Below are 21,231 nucleotides of genomic sequence, written 5' to 3'. Positions count from 1 at the left end.
ACTGAGAGAAGGAAGGGTAGATGAGTTGATCATGAAAGAAGAATTAATCAAATATAGATAAGAGTGTGGAAAGAAGGGGACATACTTTTATTTCAGGCTCTGACTCAAGCAGTGCTATCCTTTCTGACCCAAGAAGTGCCTACCTGTTATAACTTTTTATCAAGCAATTTATCCTCAATACCTCACTTCCTACTGCAAACTATTTAATCTTGTACGTCAGTTAACTCAACCTGGGAACGACTTTGAACCCTAGTTCTCCAATGCACAAATCTCAAGTACCGTACCAGTGACATCATCTAGAGTCACATTCATTATTTTCCAGATTGCCCCCACCAAGCCCTGGGCTCTGGAGTGGACAGCTCCTCAGATCGCTTTCTGGCCATCCATTTGGGGCTCTGGAATAGAGAGGTACATTCCCATGTGAGGTCCAGGCATTCCTCCAAGGCTGCTGGGGAGACAAACAATACCTCTCATTGCTGGTGGCTCCCTGGGTTTGACCCTAGGAATCTCTTCTTTGCTATTCTCTTTTCTCTTTGGTCTCTTTAATAACTGTTCAGAGCACTTAAAGCTCTTACTCATTTCTCTTCATTTTTTGGAGCCACATTGAAACCTACTTTTTTTTGGGATCCATCTATCCCCTGGTTTAGTCAAATTATTTTCTTTCACCAAATTGGCACATCAAACCAGGGCAAATTAGGCAATATTCATGGAATCATAACACACACAGGAATGTAAAAGAAGCCTGAATATTATTTAAGAAAGACTAGAGGAGCTTTAATTGACCATGTTAAAAACTCCACATATATATTTTAACATAGAAAGTGCAGTCCCTGGTCTTAGGGTTTATCTATAATTCATCACTATTTTTTTATTAAGAAAGAGATTTTGTCTCTTATGTGTACTAATCTTTAAACACTTCAAAGGCAGAGAACACGTCATATTTGCATTTCAGACCATTCTGGCACAATGACTAGCACATAGAGGTGTCCAAACATTGAACGTTAGAGCCACAGTGTTGAGGGTGGTTGTGCCTCAATGCCATTTCTATGCATATGGTTTTTTTTTTTAAAGATTTTTTATTTTTATTTATTCGACAGAAAGAGAGACAGCCAGCGAGAGAGGGAACACACGCAGGGGGAGTGGGAGAGGAAGAAGCAGGCTCATAGCGCAGGAGCCTGATGTGGGGCTCGATCCCATAACGCCGGGATCACGCCCTGAGCCGAAGGCAGACGCTCAACCGCTGTGCCACCCAGGCGCCCCTCTATGCATATGTTTTAAAAACAGATGTGTAGAGCTGTCCTTACCTTAAAATTCTTCTGATAGGATTTATACTGAAACGCACGCTTTTGAAGATTCATCTAGAACTACCTGTAGCTCACTCAACGTAAGCTTTATTTTGTCCTGGTCAGCAGTAATATCTAAAATCTGTGGATCCTGGAAAATTAAGATAATTTTTGATTAGTCATTCCTGCTTTTTGATGTTGACCATTAAATTAAGTGAATTCATAAAAATTTTCAAAAAATATTTTTCTAATTCTCTTTTCACTTTGATTTTTAGAAAATGGTAAAATGGTTACTTGTCTTGCATTTTAAAGCAATGGATATACTTTGTAAAAAAGTACAGAAATAAATAAAGAAGCCTCATGGGGACAACATTGTTTTTTAGTAGTACCTGATATATTTCCTCCCATCTACTTTCATTCCCTACACTTCCTCAACCAACATGGCTTCAGGTAAGGAGAGGAGTGTGCAATAGGGAAGAGAAGGAAGAGGACATGATATAAGGGAAATTCTCATTGTACATTCATGGAAATAGGAAGCCCTTTGATTTCTGAGAGGTAGGAAGAGAGAAGACAAGGAATAAGTGGTCAGACATCCGTTTTTCTGGCTGACCTGTTGAGGTTGAAATCCTACCCAATGAATGGGAATGGAAAGGTTCAGGAGCAAAGAAGGAACACCTAACTAGTTTTGGGAGAATCTGAGAAACTGGAAGAATCTGAGAACTATTATAACCACAGCTTGGGAGGATAATCTCTGATTGTCATGGTACTGCATTCAAAATGACAACATGTTCTAGAAAAAGCTAAGGGAAGTGTCTAGGCAGAAGGGTTTTGTGTTTACACTCTGGTGCCTTCGTAGCTTGGTGTGGTACCTGGTGGATATGAAGTTTTCATGTACCTTGATTCTGGCAATGGGAACTGCTGCAAGGACTGGAGGACTAGAAGGAGTCTGAGATTAGGATGAGGAGGCCACAGATCACTTGAGAATTGTACACTATGGCAGAAATGATGGATTACAGCAGCAGGGGCCAACATGGTACCCAAAGAATCAAGAAGGACCTTCAGGTAACAGCTTCTTGGGACAACCAGGCTCAGCCCAACCAAACTGCACTAGAAGTCCTATGGTCCACAGGACAGTGAGAGGACTGGATGCACCTTCCCTCCATCCACCAGGAGGAAATGCAGATCTCCACTTATGGGGCAAGAGGTCGGAGATGATGGTGGCAGGGGTGAAGAAATGCTCAATAGGCATTTTGAATCGAATTAAAATCTATCAGAAAGAGACCAAGCTAGAATGAAATAGACATTCCAAACTGAAATAAATTGTGTTATCATTACTTGTCACACCAAGGTTTTTTTTCTCCAACTCCCTCCATCATCAGGAATAGAGGTCTTGACAGCAAGGTGGTATCATTTATAGAAATAATGAGGTTACAGTATTTTGCTCAGGAGTGATAATGAATTCATTCCACCCCTCTATGGAAGAAGCACTTGCTGAAGAGAGCCTCTGCTGTCATTTCTCTGTGTGTGCATCATGCTTTTTACAATGCATGATGACACATGAAGCACTTGCTGGCACTTTGCTCTCTCTAGCAATCCACATACATGTATATAGTTAATAGCAGATTATCAACCATTGGAAGCAGACTGCCTAAGCTTGAATCCTGGTTCTTCCATTTATTAAATTTGTGACCCTGTGTTACTTAACCTCCCTGTCCCTTTGTTTTCTTCTCTATAAAATATGAATAATAAAATCTCATAGGTGTTCTGAGCATTAAATGAGTTAAACCATGCAAACATATATACAAAGGTTCCAAGAAGCATTATTCATCTCCACTCACAGCATCATGGGTGAATCTCAGGAAAGTAACAAAATCAAATAAAGGGCATACTGTATGATTCTATTTAATTGAAGTTCATAAACAAGCAAAACTGATTTATAGCATTAGAATCCAGGGTAGTGGCTTCCTTTGGGGAGGAAGAAAGGGCCAGTGATTTGAGAGAATCCTAAAGGTAACAGTAATGTTATATTCTTGACACGAGCAATGGATACTTGGGTGTGCTCATTTTCTGATAATTCATGAAGCTGTAAAGTGATTACAGTTATGTACAGTTTTTTTGGGGTGAAAAATACAAAAATATTTCAATATAAAAATAAAAACAATATGAAGTCCTTAGAACAGTACTTGACACGTAGTAAGTACACAATAAATGTTAGCTACTTTTATGTTTCCATGTCAATATGTATAAACATATATTGTAATCTTTAATGTCTACATTGTATTCCTTTGAGCAAATGTACCCTAACACATTTTATTCATTCTCTGTTGATGGACATTGAAATGTTCCCAATATTTCTGACTTGATTATAATTTTATATGGTTTTATATTTCTGTTATCAGATTTAGTTGTTAATAATAAAATAGTAGATCATTACAAAATTACATTTTCACGTATGTTTCTGTTAAGAATCACCCAGCTATCTCTTCTAAATTCTTTAAAAATTTCCCTGTATCTTTTGTATAGTAAAATCGGTGCAAGTTAACCAAATATTCTTCATTATCGTTTATCAATGTATACTCTGCTTCCTCCTAAATGGGAATGTTCTAATATGTACCTAAGCAAATTTTTAAAATGTGACAATAGCTACAAAATATGTTAAAAAGTTATAAAAGCACTCATTTCAAAATAATAAATATAAGTCAGGAGAAAGAAAATATTACACATGCTTTACTTNGTCAGGAGAAAGAAAATATTACACATGCTTTACTTGTAATGGCCTGGAATTTATTCAGTACTTAGAGGTTCAGAAACATGTTCGGTTTTAAATAGCAGCTCAAAGACACCATCAATTGATCGGAATGAAACCACAAAAATGGAAGTTAAGTCAGATTAAAATGAACTATGGTCCTGAAATAGCTTAATTAAAATATAATAGTCCAATTTTACACTATTATTTTTTTTTNTGTAATGGCCTGGAATTTATTCAGTACTTAGAGGTTCAGAAACATGTTCGGTTTTAAATAGCAGCTCAAAGATACCATCAATTGATCGGAATGAAACCACAAAAATGGAAGTTAATTCAGATTAAAATGAACTATGATCCTGAAATAGCTTAATTAAAATATAATAGTCCAATTTTACACTGATTATTATTTTTTTTAAATCCTGCTTTGCCTTACCTGTGCTTGTAGCTTTACTTCATTCACTTCATTGGTTAGGTCTTCAAGATCTCTACCCAAATGCTGAGAAAATTGCTTAATCCTTGTTTCTCGGTCACCCACAGATTTATCGATGGCATTTCGAACTGCAATGATGGACGGCTTCATAGTAGCAAAAACAGCGAAGTCTTCCGGAGGTGTGGGGACCTGATATTGTTCAATGAGCTTATACATTTGAATCACTACATTCCCTTCATCTTCAAGGCTTTCAATCTAAATAGAAACATTGGTTGCTTGTTAAATATATCAGAGTCTGATTAGTCCCTTTCAGTGTTGTCCCAGGCGTCCCTGCACAGAGGCTTTCAGAGAAATGATTCCCAATCCTTAGCTCGGGAATCACAGTCACCTTGGAAAACTTGTTAAAACACAGATTGGTGAGCCCCTTCCCTAATTTTCTGATTCAGAAGATCCAGGGTGGAGCCCAAGAATATGCACTTCTGGAGTTCCTGGTGATACTGATGCTGCCGGTGTGGGCCCACCCTTTCAGCGTCAATGTTCTGAGAGAAGCAGAGATGAGAAATGGAAAGAGAGGCCTTTTTGGTTTACCTGTGCTGCTCTAGTTCCTAGTTCCTGTCCTTTTCAAAGGCTAGGCTCTATGCATGCCTTTGGATTACAGAAGATAACTCTGCAAACTTAGAATAAATCTTCTCATCTTTCTAAGCTAACTATGCGAGTTTTGTTCCTTTCAACCAAAAGTTGAACATCTTAATAACATTTTAAACAAGTAATAAATAGAATAAGTATCTGTACACCAAGATCTGTTCGTCTTCCTGTGTTTCCTGTACTTGGAATAAGCATATGTCCCACGTCTCCCTGAGAGAATCTTGGATTACACCCATTGTCCTGGCAGAATGGTTAATAGTGCCTTTTTCACTCTCAAAATTGATCTGGTCAGACAATGATTACGTGGCCTGCCCCACCTCTACTGGTTAATGATATCACTATCTGCCTGTTTGCTATAGAAAGATATCCAAGAGTAATCTTAGACTTCTCTTGTTGTTCCCAAATTCAGTTACCCACTTAGTCCTTTCAGTTCTACTAACTTAACTGACTAGAATCCATTCCTTCTCTCCTTTCCTTGAAAATACTGCTTTAGTTACAGTTCATCAGCTTTCTCTACTGAACACCTTTCTCCATAGTGCGCCAACTGCCACATCCTGCTCTTGTCATTCTGCCTCAGGCGTTTGCACACAGTTTCCCCTCTCCCTGAAATCCTGCCTGAATAGATGCATTTTAGGACATAGCTTGACTACCCCATCTTCCATAAAGCTGAGATTTGTAGCCAAGAATGACCACAACCCCTCAAAGTCCTACAACACTATTTTGTACTCATACACATTATATAATAATTATCTATTTTCATTATAGACTCCGAGCTCCTTGATGGCAGGTTTACTCATTGCTGTAACCCTTGCACCCTGCAAGTGAGTGTTCATTACATTTTCTGAATGAATAGATGGGGTTCCAAAGAAGAGCTGTTCATTCGTGGAGAACGTCTCCCTAAGGGAAACTGCTTCCCCAACACGACACCCAGAAATGCACAGATAACCTCATGGAGATGGGAAACTGCCTGGGCTTTCTGCATGGCATCTCCTGTTCCGGAACTACAGAGTGAGAGCAATCTACTCTCTGCAACATGATCCTACCTTCCTGTCATAGTTCATACAACAGCATGGGGGTGGGGATGCTCAATGTATTTATAAGACATTTAGAATTCATACTGGGAGAGAGAGCATCCCTCTCAGCGGCTGGCTAGACTTGCAGTATTAACTTGAGAGCTGCTGCTGGCCATATTTACTGCTGTGGAATAAAGGAGCAGAAGCACTCTGTCTGTAGAGGGAGAGAAGCAGAGTAGATCTTCAGAGAAATGCAGAAAGAATGGATGGAGAGAAAGAACTACCTGATATTTTGACAGCTGTTTACTGACCTTCAGTCCCTCAATTTCTCTTATTTGTCTTCCGTATCTACCACAAGTCTGGAATATTGGGTTATATGAAAATCAACTCACCCTTTCCTGGATTTCATCAAGAAATACTAAGCTGTTAACATATTCTATGGTGGTAGTTGGAACAAATTCAAGTTTGTACTCTGCATCTTGTGCCTCAGAGATAATGGCATCCACTTTTTTCTTGCTTTGACAGGGAAGCATATAATTTAGCACCTAGGAAAGAAAAAGAAAATGTGAATCATAACTATTTAAATATTTTCATTTTATTAACTATTCTAAATAAATCCTAACCAAATATTAAATCAGCAGAGATAGGCTCTGTCTTCTGTCACCCACAGCAGGGGTCAGCAGAGGTTTTCTGTAAGGACTGGATTGTGAATATTTAGATTCACGGGGCACATGGTCTGTGTCACAAGTACTTTGCCCTTGTGGTGAGAACGCAACTATAGGTAATATAAAAGCAAACTGTCGTGGCCACGTCGTATGTACAACACAGGTGGAAGACCGGATTCGCCCCGTGGGCTATAGTTTGCCAATCTGTGCTTTACACCATTGTCTCGCTGGAGGTGTTTGAGAATATTACAGGTATACTCTGGCTCCAAAGGAAGACATGAAAGTTACTGCAGGATCCATACAAATGTCCTCGGCTCTCCCACTCACTTAAACATAATCAGATCTTTAGGGACAGTTTCAGGGCAGGAAATGACGTCCTAAACTGGATCCCAGTATCAGAAGTCAACCAGCATTCCCACAGAACACTGAGCTATTATAGCGGTGTCTCTTCGGCAGAAAGCCTTGAAATGCTCCAGCAAAGGAAAATGGAATGGGAGTAAGAGACTAGTCTGAGGCCTGCAAATCCCCTCCCTTCTCTCAACTAAAAGCTGACTGTGTGGGACAGAAAGAATATGGGACTTTTCTTGGGAATTAAGGATGCCCAGTAGGTTATGTTAATTTTAAGATATTTTCATTACTACAAAATAAAGAGAGTCTATTTGTAGTAGAAAAATTGTAAAATAATTATAGACACTATAATTAAAGTTTTTCCTAGTTCATAGTTACCTCCAAGCATCGCAAAGGTGATGGAATTAGTTTTTCTTTTAGCAGCTTTGTATCAACGAGCAGCAATCCTACATTTCTGGTAGGTTTCAGAGCTACAGCATCCTTGTGCTGTCTGTGATATTTTTCCAGTTGTTCTCTAAAAAACTCAACATCTACATAAAATTATCATATAAAGCATAAAATAGATCATATTAAATTTTAAAGGATCATTTGAAATATATTAAAAATCATTGCATTAATAAATTTATAGATGTATTTATAATGCTATTTTCCTGACGTAGAATATCTTGAATAACTTCAAAACATTAATTCATAATGCTTTATATTTTATTCTCATACTAATGAAAATAATATTCGATAATGAAAATATGTTTTCTGGCTCCTACTAAGAGATTGCAGATGAAAATAATTTGTAATTGTATTAGAGGATCTAGTCTGGAGTGGACTGGATCTTAGAGTCGGTTGAAGTTGGGTTTCATGGAAGATTTCTCCCACATGGCACCTCCATATAAAGCATTTTGAGGACATAAATAACAAAAGTGTAAAACACAAGAGATTGAGCATAGCTGAAGTTATCTCTGCTCCTCTTCCCAAACACCTCTCTGCCCACCCTGCTCCCACATCATGGCTGAGGCCTTTGTCCATGTGCATGTGCCATATGCTGCAGTCGCATTTTGATAATCTTCCTATTTTCATTTTCTCCCTTCTCCAATCTACCTGGACCAGTGGAGGCCTGATTACCTTTGAATACAATTGTTATACTGTTGGTCAAAAACAGCTCTTTCTAATACACACATAATACTAAACTATTCCACTTGTCTTTAAAACTCCTATACCCTCTGGGCCTGCAAAAATTTAGCTAACTTTGGAGTATCTGGGTGGCTCAGTCAGTCAAGTGTCTGACTTTTGATTTCAGCTCAGGTCATGATCTCAGGGTCATGAGACTGAGCCCCACACTGGGCTCTGTGCTCAGCATGGACTCTGCTGGAGATTCTTTCTCCCTCTCCCTTTGCCCCTCCCCCCTAAAATAAATAAGTAAATCTTAAACAAAAATTTAGCTAACTTTATTTCTAAGTACTTCCTCCACAGATTGATTTCCTTACTGATCCCTATTCCCTTTCTATAGCCCTCCTCCACCAACCCAAAAAGAAAAGGGTGTTGAGTCTTGTCTTTATTCATGTCATCTCCTCTCCTGAATATAAGGGGAAGTTTGACATAGTATAAAGAATGCACAGTATTAGCAAACCTAAGCTCAAGTCTTTAACTCATATTTGGCTTTAAGTCACTTAATCTTTCTGAGCTTCAGCTTCCTTGTAATACACAAAAGGGTTAAAAATGATCTATCCCACTCACTTCAGAAGATTTAGATGTGTATATTTTTGAGAACTGACAAAATGAGGACATCAAGTAATCTGAGAAGTCCTCTGGTAAGAAAACCTGTATAATGTTGCTTGGTCTAGTATTTTCCAAACTTATTTGAACAGAGTTTTTTTCATGGTATCATGTAATTATGCTTCAGAATAGTGGTCCAAGCATTGGAAACAGAGTAGATATAGAAGTGATTCAGGTGGAAAAGGAGAGATAATTCCTTCTAAAATCCTAAGATTTTTAAAAAGTGAAGAAACCCTATGAGTGCTATTAGACTCCATTTGGAAAGCCAACACAAGAATAATGGGTACACCAGATGCAGAGGAGAAGAAGGAGGTAGAGAGATTATTTAAAGAAATAATAGCTGCGAACTTCCCAAACCTGGGGAAAGAACTAGACATATAAGTCCATGAAGCTAATAGATCACCTTACTATCTCAATGCAAAAAGACCCTTTTCAAGACACATTATTATGAAGCTGTCAAAAGTCAATGATAAAGAAAGAATCTTGAGATGCCTGGGTGGCTCTGTTGGTAAACTGTCATGATCCCAGGGTCCTGGGATTGAGTCCCACATCAGGTTCCTTGCTCAGCAGGAGCTTGCTTCTCCCTCTGCCTGCCACTCTTCCTGCTTGTGTGCTGTCTCTTTGGCAAATAAAATCAAACGAAAGAAAGGAAGAAAGAAAGAAAGGAAGGAAGGAAGGGAGGAAGGAAGGAAGAAAGAAATAAAGAAATCAAGAAAGAAATCAAGAAAGAAAGAAAGAAAGAAAGAAAGAAAGAAAGAACGGATCTTAAAGGCAGGCGGGGGAAAAAAAAGAAAGTAACCTACAAAGGAACCTCTATTAGACTATGAACAGATTTCTCGGCAGAAATTCTGTAGGCTGGAAGAGAATAAAATGATATATTCAAAATATTGAAAGATAAAAATTGTCAGCCAAGAATACTCTATCTAGCAAAGGTATCCTTCAGATATAAAGGAGAAATAAAGACTGCCAGACAAACAAAAGTTAAGGGAGTTCATCACCACTAGACCTCCCTTACAACAAATGTTGAAAGGAGCTTGTCTACCTGAAATGAAAAGATAAAAATACACCAAACTTTGAGTAAGGTAATAAACAGAATCACAAAATTCTAACTCTATTTTAGAATAGGGTGTTAAACAATTATAGCATAAAGGCTAAAGGAAAAAAACATTAAAAATAGCTATAGCTACATAATTTGGTAACAAACTCACAGCATATAAGGGGATAATTTGTCACGACATAAATATAAAAGGGGAGGATGAAAATAAAGGAACCTAAATAGGCAAATGAAGATAAGTTACTATCAACAGAAAAGGACTATTTTATCTATGAGACATTTTATACAAACCTCACAATAACCACAAAGTAAAAATCTAGAGCAAAGACATGCACACACAAGAGGGAGAAACTGACCAAATCATCACAGAAAACTACCAACCTAAGTAGGTAAACAGAAACACAAAGAAAGAGAGAGAAAGAGAGAGAAATAAAACAACCAGAAAATAATAAAGTGGCAGTAGTAAGTCTTCATATATCAGTGGTCATCCTAAATGTAAATGGATTGAAATCACCCATCAAAAGGCACAGAGTGGCTGGCTGGATTAAAACACTAGACCCAAACTATATGCTGCCCTCATAAGACTCATCTCAGCTCCAAAAACAAACAAAGAATCAAACTGAAGAGGTGGAAGATGATACTCCAAGCAAGTAGTAACCAAAAGAAAGTGGGTGTACCCATTCTTATATCAACAAAATAGACTTCAAGACAAAAATCGTAACAAGAGACAAAGAAGATGATTATCTAATGATAAAGGGGTCAATAGATCAAGAAGATATAATAACCATAAGTATATATGCCCCCCATATCTAAGCACTGAAGTGTTCTAAGCAAATACTAACAGATCTTAAGAGAGAAATAGGAATACAATAATAGTAGAGGACTTTAATACCTCACTATCAGCAATGGATAGATCATCCAGACAGAAAATCAACAAGGAAACGGAATTGAATTACACTTTAGAACAAATGGACTTAACAGACATATATAGAACATTCCTTCCAACAGCAGAATATACATTCTTCTCAAGTGCACATGCCACATTCTCCAGGATAAATCATAGGCTAGGCCACAAAACTTATCTTGGGAAAGTTAAGAAGATCAAAATCGCACCATGAGGATGTGGTGGAGAATAATTCCACAGAAGAGAACCCAGAAATGAATAAACTCTTGCTTTTATCAGGCCGACTCTTTTGGAACACCATTTCTGAAACTATCCACCAACAAACAGAAACCTAGAATATTTTAAACCTTGATATTCTTCTCAAAAATAATTAGTAAGGACAAATGGGACACTTACCAGGTTCTTGAAGTTTAAGAGCTTGTAAATCAAGACTTTCATTTTCCTTGAAGAATATCTGAAACTTTTCAAACGTAGCTGCATATAATCGGGCAGATTCGAATGCTGCCTGTATGGTTTCCTAAATGTTATAAATAAACAGATAAGTACAATTATATTTTTATGAGCATATTTCAATTCAATATAATTTGACAAACAATCACAAATGCCTTCTCTGAGTCCAACACTATGCTTTGACCAAGGGATACATAAGTGAGGGAAGATACCATCCTTGATGTCAAAGAGCAGTTAATGGATTCTTTTATGAAATTAAACAAACAAACAAACACATCTTCAAACATAACTTTTGAATAACTGTTCTTTATGATTAGAGGAAGCATATTTATAATTTTTAAAATCTTAAACAATTCCTCAATCCTTGTCTTTCATGACCTTCACATTTTTTGAGTATCTCATTTGTGTGTGTGTGTACATATATGTTTTATACCTTTCAGTGCTTAGATTCAGTTATACATTTTTGGTAGTAATACCACAGAAATGATGTATGTTCTCAGTGCACCATGATGGAAGGCACATAATGTCCATTTTTCCCATTACCTGTGATGCTAACATGTTGGTTCATCTTGTGCCTGTCAGGCTTCATCACTGCAAACTTAACTACTTTCCCCCTAAAATCAATAAATATCTTATGTAGAAAAGCTCTGAGACAAAAATCCTCTTTCTCATTATACTTTTGCATTCTCATTTTAGTATGCATTGGAGATTCTTGACTGTTTTATGATAGACATTGCGGTGATTTTCCTTCTACATTTATTAGTTGACATTCTGGTGTAAGGAAAAACTCTCCCATCTCATTCAATTCATTCCTTCATTCACAATATGGACTAATATGCTTTCATTTTATTCAAGAATTTATGATAGTTTTATAATCAGTAGTTAATGGTCAATTTGTGCCAGGGAGACCCTCCTATGGCCTTGATAGTTGAAAGACTATCTTGAATAGATAAAAGTGCTTGATTCACACTTTCTTCCATTGAGTTTCCTGAAGAAATGCTATTTCATTATTGTCTTCTTTACACATTGTTTTTGAGAAGTCTGACGCTAGTCTAATTCTCTTACTTTGTAAATTATTTGATCCTTGTGCTTTGAGACCTGTAGGAATTTTTCTTTAGTTTTTAAAAGCTAATAGTTTTAAGAGAATGTAGGTCAGAATTCATTGCTCTGGGTCAATTTTGCAAGGTACTCTGTAGGCCCTTTTAATATATAGATTTAGGTTTTCTTTTCTTGGATTACAGTTATAAATGTTTGTTCTACCTTATGTTTTGTTTTTCTCCTTCAGAGATGCCAATTAAATGTATGTTATTTCTTCTTTGCCCATCTCCTAATTTTCTCTCTGACCCTTTTATTTGCCCAACTCTAGCTTATCTTCATTCTCTTGGTTGTTTTTCTGTCTTTCTTCTATTCTCATTTTTCCTATCATTCTCCTATAGTAATTATTAATTTTTCATTTGAGTTTCTTCTCCCTTTGTCACCATGTATTTTGAATTTTGATTCAATGTGACTTTACACATATTCAAACGCTTGTTTGAGGATATTTACTCGAGTTGGTAGTGTAGCTTCTGTTTCAAGGTTTTTTGGGAGGGAAAAGAAGGAGTATTCATGAGGTCTTTTAATCTTCGCTGATTTCTCCATATTGTAGTTTTGCATGAATTTAATATATCTTCATTTCCTTAGCTTATGGATTTGAAGTGATTTATGAGACTTATAATTCAAGGGTATTCTGTTCTGTCAGTGTAGCAGTGTGCAGATTATTTAATTTTTTGGCAGTGTGGAAAAAGTTGGGTATACTTTGATTGTTTGGTTCTCTTTAGTCTTGTAGGACCTTAAGTTTTCACCAGTTGCTTCATTTCCCCTACACCACCCCAAGTTTAAATAATGCCTCTTCTTTCTTCTTAATCTTATCTGCTCCTCCAGAATGAGCAATTAATGCCATCTCAGATAACTTGCACTTCTAAATCCTTTCCTGTAGTCAGTGCTCTGATCTACTAGGACTTTAAAAAAGAAATCACTTCACCATTCAGAAATTAAGTAGCATTCAGTTTAAAGATAAGAAAGGAAGAAACTTTATTATTCAATTTCTTAAAAATTGAGAATATTATAAAACAGTTTTAGTAAAGGTAAATGTACCTTTATTTGAAAGATAATTGTGCGAAAATTCTTATCATCATCAAATACTGCTGATAGGCTTGGCCCAGATCCACAAGTTTTTTCTTCAAGTTTGTTGTTAATGTAAGGTCTGGTAAAAGCATCAAAATACGTATCAGGTACAAGGTTAGGAACTGATAGCACGGTGTTTTGAAAATGATTAATTGCACCTGAAATCCCATCCTGTTAGACAGAAAAACATAAACATAAATGTAAACATATATGATTATATTTATGAATAATTTTGAATTTTTTGAAATGCTAAAATAAATAACTCATTCAACCATAACAAATACTGTGTTGATTCTGAGTTCATACAAATCATGTGAAGGACATGAGTTTTCTGGCCAAGAAAGGACATTCAAGAGGCTACTGCCTCTGTATTGGGAGCTTCTGAGTGAGGCCCCAACCAGAGGGAACTCAGCAGTCCACTTGACCTTATGAATATTCTAAAATAACCTATCTGAATCATAGACTACTGGAATTGGAAGCAACCTTAAAACTCATCTGCCTCCTCATCTTACAGATTCATAAATTGAACCCTAGAGTGGTAAGTGGTTTATACCCCAAGGTCAAATAACTCATTATAAAGCCAAGACTAGAATCCAGAGATCCTGATTACTACTGCTTTTTTGCTACAGTATACCAGGAAATATAGACTGTGATTGGTTTACTAATCTATACATGTACACAAATGAAGAGGGCATAATTCTAAAGTGGCTCCCATGATTCCCTCCCTTTGGCGTACATGCCTTGAATGTATTCAAGAAGGTATACCCTCAGTCTACCTGAATGAATCAAGTGAAAACTCTTAAAAGAGGGATTGGGCCCTTTGCAAAGGAGATTTTCTAACTGGTCTTGAAGAAGCAAATGTCCATATTGTAAACTGCTTATAGAGTTGGCCACATGGCAAGGAGCTACAGGTGATTTCTAGGATCTAAGGGTGGTCCCTTGCTGACATCCCTCAAGAAAATAGGAACTTCAGTCCTATACTTACACCTATACAGCACCTTGAGAGAACTTAGAAGTAGACCTTTTTCTCGTCAAGCCTCTAAGGAGATCTCATCGTAGCCACTACCCGAACGACAGCCTGGAGAAGCTTTGAGGCAGAGGACGAGCTAAGCAGTGCCCAGCCTTTGGACCCACAGAAACTGTGAGATAGCACATGGCTGTTGTTTTAAGCTGCCACATTTGTGGTAATTTGTTACCCAGCAATAGATAATTAAAACATTTTCACAGATGCAGCATGCCTAAAAAGATTTCACAAATTGTACTTACTATAGTCAATTCTAAATTTTGTATAGCATATGTTCTCTTGCTGGGGTATCCTACCAAGCTCCCAATCTGTCTCAAGTAAAAGAAAATGTGCTAAACTTTCAGATAGTTTTTATGTAGATGCAATACTGTGCACAGAACAGTACTTTCTTTCCCTCTGATCATTTTGGAGAAGGAACAACAGCAAACCTGCCAATCACTTGACAGTAAAACACTTGCTTTATTTCTCAAAAAAGTACTTATAGATGGATGCTCTATGAAGGAACACACACCAGAAAGTCTTCCAAAGAAGGTTCAAATAGTAATGATTGGACTGTCAAAATCAGTTCTGTGAGAAACATGGGGATGAGAGACTCATCTTCTTCCTGCTTTTCCCCCACAGAGGTCACCTGAAATGAGCACATGTGCAGTGTTTTAAGATGTAAGAACCAAGGTATAAGATAACAGATATCCGTATTACAAGAAGCATGTAAACTGAAGCTTATCCAACTAGTTGATTTCATAATGTTGGCTTGTCTTGCAACAAATATTAGCATAGAAATTAAAAAATAAAGGAAATAAAGGCAAACACTGAAAGACTACACAATAGTGTAAAACTTCCCTCCTTCTGAAAACACCATCACCAAAATGGAAAGGCAAACAAGCATAGAATATAGGAAATTGATAATATTTAGATAGAAATGCATTTGATATACTCAATAGAAATTTATACAAATAATATAACAATTGATACATAAGTAGATATATACTAAAATAGAAATATACTTAAATAGAAAAACAGGCAAAGGGCATAATCTGACATTTCCTAAAAGGAATATACAAGTGATCAATCAATCTTCTTGTTCTTGTACTCAAGACAGTTTACTCAGTAACAACATTTATTGAGTATTCACTGTGCGCCAGGCAGCGCTCAGTATTCATGAACGCACACCAACCATATGAAGCAGGTATCATTATTACCACCACAAGAAAAATAGAATCTGGAGAAAGGAAGACATTTCATCCAGGACACACTGGTTATTAAATGCCAGGCCAGCACTCAAATCCAGGTCTTTCTGACCACAGGACCTATGCTCTTATCCCTGCACTGGGGTGACAATTAAAGGAATATGACAATTAAAAGCAGTGATGTACAACCATCAGATTGACCATGATGAAAATTAATGATAATATCTAGAGTGCATGTGGTTCATTCTCAAACATTGCTAGGAAGGTTGTAAATTGACACAAAACTTTTTGGAAAGTTAATGCATCTGTATCAAAAGTACGTTTCTGACCCAAAAATTCCACATCTAGGAATTTCTTCTAAGGGGAAAAAAATGAGAAATGTGTGAAAAATGTATGGACAAGGATGTTCTTTGCTTATTTGGAGTAATAAGAAACAAAGATGTCTTTGTCTATTTGGAGTATGAGAAAGTGATCAACGATAGAAAATTATTTAGAAGAGATACAGTAGTTATATTTCTACATGAGAATATTATACAGAAAAATACATATTGTCTTCGGAGATTTTTCACAATACGTTGCTAAGTGGAAAAAGCATGTGTTAAAGCAGTAAGTATGGTACGTTTTTCACTTGGAAATAGTTATCCTTGGATAGCAGAGGGTCCTTCTCTTTCTATATTTCTGTGTTCTTCCAATTTTCTTCACTTAGCATACATTACTTTTATTATTAGAAAAATAAATGTTACTTTCAAAATGTAATAGTACTTAGAAAAAGGAGGAACTGAGACTAGGGAAGGAGAGAAAGTAATAAAAAGGAGTATGCAACTAAACTTCAGCTTTTGGAGAAAAGGGAAACTTCAGAGCTGGGTTTCCTAGGCAGGCTATTGACAGGCAGTACTTCATCTCAAATATCTCAAATTACTCTGTGTCTCTAAGATCAACATCCTCCCAAGATGTTGCTTGGGAGCACAAAGCACAAAGGTTTGCTTCCATGATTTGCTTCTTCTCACCCCTAAACCATTGCTTAGCTTTCATTTACATGACCTTCCCTGCTTCTCTCTTCCAGTTCATGCCATGATGACTCCCAAACCATAAGCTTCTTGGGGGCAAGAATCCTGTCTATGCTTTTCATCACTATAAACCCAACACCCAGCATAGGGATTGGTACATAGTAGGTACTTAAGAAATATTTGTCCAGTGAACGCACGAATAACCTTTAGCAAATTCCTATGAGACAGACAGCAACATCTAGCGCAGTGGATAGTTTCCTCTATTATTAGATACTTGATGATACGGTGATTTTCACTCTGCCATTTCAAGTGCATATGGTAAGCTCTGATTGTCCTGTGAAATCTTCTAAGCATTTCTGCTACTTTCCAAGTACACAGAAAATATAATTCACAGTACATAGTAAGCACTCCTCAATAAATGCTGACCTATGAATTTTCTTAATTTTGTCTGAATATACCTTTTTCTCAGTGACTTCAGTCTTCTCTTCAGTAATCCATTTCTGAATGACATCTGCCGAAGGTGTTCGTTTTAGCTTGTCAGTAAGATAATTCAAAAGAGAGTTAACAGAATTCACTGTTAGGACGTGCATTGTGTTCTCAATTAGATAGTCATTTAGACGAATAAAGCTTGAAAAGAAAAAAATACAGCTTCAGTTTTCTATATTCACTACTATGAACGTGACACTAAACCATATATTTTTGAAAGTGACAATAAACCAAATATTCAACATTTAAAATATCATAATTTCTCTTTGAATTTCCATTTATGTTATAATTACAGAGATTTATTGTCCAAAAGTTATTCTTGAACATTCTTCATTTTAAAACACAAATATATTCAAATATATAGCATCAATTTAGCTGGGTATTCTAACTATCCAAAAGGATATTTAATGAGCAATATAGCTGGTATGGAAAACACACCCAGCTCATCTAACCAAAAGGGCCATAAGATTTTTTAAAGATGCTGTACAGAAGAAATCAGAAAATATACAACATCTGTAACTCACATTCTAATGGTAAGTGTGTGAAATCTTTGCTATTGAATAATGTTGTTTGATAGCAGCTTCTGACCCAGAGAGGCAGATTTTATGTTTCCTTAACTTGGGCATTTAGAATAAATGTTTATTCTACTCAGCTTAAGGCCAAGAGGTCTTCTGTGACCTGTACTCTGACGGTGGCCTCAGGGATTGCTCCATTGACCTCTGTTGTGACACAGCCATTATTATCATATCATTTCATATATAAACCAGTACGCAGTTAAGACTTATTAAATATACAGCTGTCAAAGCTGGACTAAGTTAGTGGGCACTGAGGAACAATAACAGTGTTCCATAGTGCCACACAAAACTTTTCAGATAATGTTTGGTGATTTTGTTTGCAAGTTATTTGTAATGATGAGGTTTTAGAATGGTGTGAAATCCAAACTCTGGAACAATGTCAAGATCCAGGTGAGGCTCTGGAAAGAAGACTTTCTGCCCTGGTCTCTCAGATGCAAAACCCACCTTAGAGAGAGGGTCGAATTTTGTGTGGCAATGCAGCTATCTGTCGTTCTTTAGTGACCAAACCGATGTAGTGAGCTCTCCAGGTGCACTGGAGGAGGCCCACAACTTTCTATGTACCTGACTTCTCCTAACCACAGCCTGCTCCATGCTTGGTCCAAGCTGGGCTAGAGGGAAACAAAGCTTTAGAGATCAAAGAGGAGCACTTGGCCTTGGGCATGTCTTCCACTCTCCCCCAGCCTGCCCCCAGTGGCTGCTCTGCTGGGTGGCAGTTGGATGGGTGAGCTTCTGGGGATGCATTCAGTTTACCATATCCCCTAAATCTCTATTAGTGAATCTTTTGATGAAGGCTTTAATTTTTAATGAAACTTGAGAAGGGTGGATGCTCTAATTTTTCTTGAAAAAGAGAATTAATCATTTACCACGTTAGCCTCATGCAGTGATGCCTTTTGCTGGCCTGCTCTGTGTACGTCATTTTGTCAGAGTCTGTGTAAGCAGGCAACTCAGTGAGACCTCCACCATCTTGGATTTTACAATAATCTAAGAACAACAGAAGACACAACGTTAATTCTTGGGTAAAAATTCCATTTCTTTCAATAAGGATTAAAAGATAAGTAAAATTCTTTTTTTTTGCCTGAATAATATTCCATTTTATATACAAATACCACATCTTCTTTATTCATTTATCTATCGATGGATGCTTGGGCTGCTTCCGTAATTTGGCTATTATAAATAATGCTGCAGTAAGCATAGCAGTGCATATATATCCCTTTGAATTAGCGTTTTCACATTCTTTGGGTAAATACCCAGTACAGCAATTACTGGATCATAGGGTATTTCTATTTTTAATTTTTTGAGGAAGCTCCAGTTTGCATTCCCACCAATAGTGTGCGAGGGTTCCTTTTTCTCTACATCCTTGCCTACACTTGTTTCTTGAGTTTTTGATTTTAGTCATTCTGACAGGTAGGAGGTGATAATCTCATCGCGGTTTTGATTTGCATTTCCCTGATGATGCTAAGTGAAATAAATCAGAGAAAACAAACATCATGATTTCACTCATTGTGGAATTTAAGAAACAAAAGAACAAAGGGGAAAAAAGACCAAAAAGCATTCTTAACTAGAGAGAATGAACAGATGATTACAAGGAGAGATGAGTGGAGGAAAGGGGGAAATAGGTGAAGGGGATTAAGAGTACACTTACCACAGTGAGAACTGAGTAATGCTTAGAATTGTTGAATCACTATATTGTACACATGAAACTAATATAACACTGTATGTTAATTACATTGGCATTAAAATGGAAAAAAAAGATGAGTAAAATTAAAAAACAACAAAATGCTTGGTTAACGAAATATTTCAAACTCTAGAAAACAGCCCAGTTATCCAAAAGAATTCCACATCAAAGGATTTTAACTCAACAAAAGACTTCAGACAGTTGTTAACATTCCCCTTTCTCAGAATTGATCCGTGTACCATGTTACTTCTTTCCCAGGAACACCTCTACTCTCCTTTTCCACCTGAATTTTAGTTATCCTTTTACAGTTTCTGTCACCTGGGGTCAACCTGAGATCCACCCAGTTGCTTAATTTTAACAAACCTATTGTCCACCCTGGCAGGTTAGACAGACCTTTAAGCAAAGAGGCCCTGATTCCTCTATAAAATGCTTATGAAATAAAGGTTCTGTAACCAGTTTAAAATATTATATATCTGCAATGGTAATGCAAGGAAGATGCAGTGTTTACTGTGTTTCCCCTCTATGATATATACTGAATTTATAACGTATCAAGTAGATATTTGGAAGAACTGAAAAAATAGGATCATTATTTAAACTCAAGAAAAATAGAAAAAGAGGTAATTTTTTAGAAAGCCATGACTTCTGATCTATCAAAGTATTTCCTCCTTCATACCTTCAGCAGATTTATGTAGACAGTCATCAGGAATAAATCCCTCGGCACGAAGAGCAATTTGACAAGCCTTCCTGACCACATTTTTTGCCTCATTTCGAAATTCTTCTAGGCGCTCTGTCACCTAGACATTGATGAATATGTATAATTAGTAATAGTAAAGTAGCAACAGTAGAAAAAAAATCTTGAAACCACAGACAAAATTCTTACCTCTTTTAATCGTATGACTTGCGCAACTTTAAATTCTTGCAGGGTGTAGGTATGACATTTTTCAATATGACAAAGTCCCATAAAACTCAGGTGATAGCATAATTCATTTATTTTAAGAAGAGCTGGTCGCAAATACTGCATGAAAATAAAAATTTGTCATTGTTTAGTTAAAAAAAAAAGCCCTGGCTTTTGAAAGAATAAAAATATTTGGAAAGCAAGAATGGTTATTAAGGAAAATAGATAGCTCTATGTGTTAACTATAGCTACAACTCCAAAGTGCATACATTAAACAGGAACACTTGTGAATTTTTTTCTAAAAGCATTCTTTGCTTTTTTTTTTTAATTTAGATTCAAGTAGCCAACATCTAGTACATCGTTAGTTTCAGATGTAGAGCTCAATTAATTCCTCAGTTGCATACAACACTCAGTGCTCATCACATCACGTGCCCTTTTTAATGCCCATCACCCAGTTACTCCTCCACTCTCCCCTCTAGCAACACTTTGTTTCCTATAGTTAAGAGTGTCTCATGGTTTGTCTCCCTCTGATTATTTCCCATTCAGTTTTCCTTCCCGTCCCCCATGATCCTCTGAGCTGCTTCTTACATTCCACATATGAGTGAAACCGTATGATAATTGTCTTTCTCTGATTGACTTATTTTGCTCAGCATAATACCCTCCAGTTCCAGTTCCATCCATGTTAATGTAAATGGTAAGTATTCATCCTTTCTGATGGCTAAGTAATACTCCATGTAGGTCTATCTATCTATCTATCTATCTATCTATCTATCTATCTATCTCACATCTTCTTTATCCATAAAAGCATTCTTTAAATTATCAGATTTAATTTGTTTGAATTCCTTTCTTTTCATTTTGAATATGCAAGTCTTATAGCTATGAAATTGAGGGCAAGTAATGGAGGACTGGAG

The 21,231-nt window shown here is 36.8% G+C and overlaps 1 protein-coding gene across 1 annotated transcript in view; it reads right to left on the bottom strand.

The window, feature by feature from the left end:
• The window catches only part of DNAH6 (dynein axonemal heavy chain 6), a 207,358-nt gene that overhangs the window by 147,909 nt on the left and 38,218 nt on the right, over window positions 1-21,231 (bottom strand). Inside the window, 12 exon segments of the mRNA XM_034659452.1 lie at window positions 1,305-1,358; window positions 1,360-1,434; window positions 4,463-4,714; window positions 6,510-6,662; window positions 7,509-7,660; window positions 11,255-11,375; window positions 13,442-13,642; window positions 15,007-15,123; window positions 17,148-17,316; window positions 18,614-18,731; window positions 20,099-20,219; window positions 20,306-20,440. Coding sequence (XP_034515343.1) covers window positions 1,305-1,358; window positions 1,360-1,434; window positions 4,463-4,714; window positions 6,510-6,662; window positions 7,509-7,660; window positions 11,255-11,375; window positions 13,442-13,642; window positions 15,007-15,123; window positions 17,148-17,316; window positions 18,614-18,731; window positions 20,099-20,219; window positions 20,306-20,440 — 1,668 coding nt within the window.

The sequence above is a fragment of the Ailuropoda melanoleuca genome, chromosome 4 (genome assembly GCF_002007445.2).
Source record: "Ailuropoda melanoleuca isolate Jingjing chromosome 4, ASM200744v2, whole genome shotgun sequence".
NCBI lineage: Eukaryota > Metazoa > Chordata > Mammalia > Carnivora > Ursidae > Ailuropoda > Ailuropoda melanoleuca.
The sequence above is the reverse complement of the archived record's forward strand: the minus strand, read 5'-3'. Positions and strand labels throughout refer to the sequence as shown.